At 50.4% G+C, this 1,484-nt stretch overlaps 1 protein-coding gene across 1 annotated transcript in view; it reads left to right on the plus strand.

Moving 5' to 3' along the window:
- Positions 1-1,346, plus strand: part of LOC106815075 (WD repeat-containing protein 88-like) — a 3,934-nt gene extending 2,588 nt beyond the window's left edge. The window contains exon 3 of the mRNA XM_014819495.1: positions 932-1,346. Coding sequence (XP_014674981.1) covers positions 932-1,346 — 415 coding nt within the window. The remainder of the gene's footprint in view (positions 1-931) is intronic.
- The last annotated feature ends 138 nt before the right edge of the window (positions 1,347-1,484 follow it).

The raw sequence follows: 1,484 nt of genomic DNA on the forward strand, positions 1-1,484 counted from the left end.
GTGTGTGTGTGTGTGTGTGTGTGTGTGTGTGTGTGTGTAGTACGTAGTGTGTGTAGTGTAGTGTGTGTGTAGTAGTAGTAGTAGTAGTAGTAGAGTAGTAGAGAGAGTAGAGAGAGAGTAGAGAAAGAGAGAGAGAGGGAGAGAGAGAAAGAGTTCGTGCGTGTTTGCTTGCATGAGTGCGGAAATGACTAGATATAATAGGCAGAATTCATTACTAGGGTTTATTGGAATGTCTTCCGTCTAAATTACAGTAGCTACAGAGCGATATGTTTGTTCAGAACGATACGCAAACGCAATTTCATTAGCGCGTCATTCCATGTATTATTGCTGTTCTTAGAGCCAACACTATGACTTCCGCATGGCGATACTACATGCTGCCGTTACAACCGAAGTGCAGCAGATATGCAACGATGCCCTTCAGCCTCCCAACATGTCATTCAGCTTGAATTAAGGATAATCCATAATTGACAATCGCGCTTCGATTAGGGATAATCCATAATGCAAGGCAAGGTTGATGCTGTCATGGCGAACGACGGTCGCAAACGTAAGGAGTAAAACGTAACGTAAAAGCAGACTTGTAAGGATGTTTTTCAGGAGCCGGCAAGCACTTTAGATGAAGGCAAATGTAGAAAGAAACCAAAACAAGTTTTATCGAATTCAAACGTGATCCCATCACTGGACGACGAATTTACCACACGCCATATCGCCCCAGCAGATCAAGCGCCGCTACCGCTTCGGCTTCGGTTTACAAGTTTGCTTCTTCTTAGGTTTGCGACCGTCGTCCGCCATGACAGTATCAACCCTGCCGTGCATTATGGATTATTCCCAATTCAAGCTCGAGGACATTATGAGCCTCCATCTAACTCCCGCTTCCATGCTATCTTTAGCTTACAGTCCAGTCCAGTCACGTCGTCAGTATCTTCACTTGCAGGACGAAGGGTCCCGTCGTGTTGGACAAATGCTACGAGGGATGCGTCGGCTGCTGCGCGTTCAACGCCGACGCCGACTCGCTCATTTCCGGTTCGCACGACCACAACCTCATGCTGTGGGACGTGCGCACCGCGACCCGGAAGTTGTTGCTGAAAGGTCACGAGGGTCGCGTCAACGCGTGTTCGTTCAGCAGCGGCGGCGCTCTGGTCGTTTCGTGCGCAGCCGACAGCACCGTTAAGCTGTGGAACATCGCCGGATGCGGGACCATCCTCGTTCGCACCAAGGACGGCTCACCGATAGAGGGCGTGGCGCGCTGCGCGGCCTGCGATCGGTCGTTCAGGACACGCTACGGCGTGACGAGCGAGGAGGCTACCCTGTGCGGCTTCTGTCGGCTAGAACTGACCGATATAAACTGACCACTAGAACTGACCAAACACACACACACACACACACACACACACACACACACACACACACACACACACACACACACACACACACACACACACACACACACACACACACACACACACACACACACACACACACACACA

Source organism: Priapulus caudatus, unplaced genomic scaffold (genome assembly GCF_000485595.1).
Source record: "Priapulus caudatus unplaced genomic scaffold, Priapulus_caudatus-5.0.1 Scaffold1037, whole genome shotgun sequence".
Classification (NCBI taxonomy): Eukaryota; Metazoa; Priapulida; class Priapulimorpha; order Priapulimorphida; family Priapulidae; genus Priapulus; species Priapulus caudatus.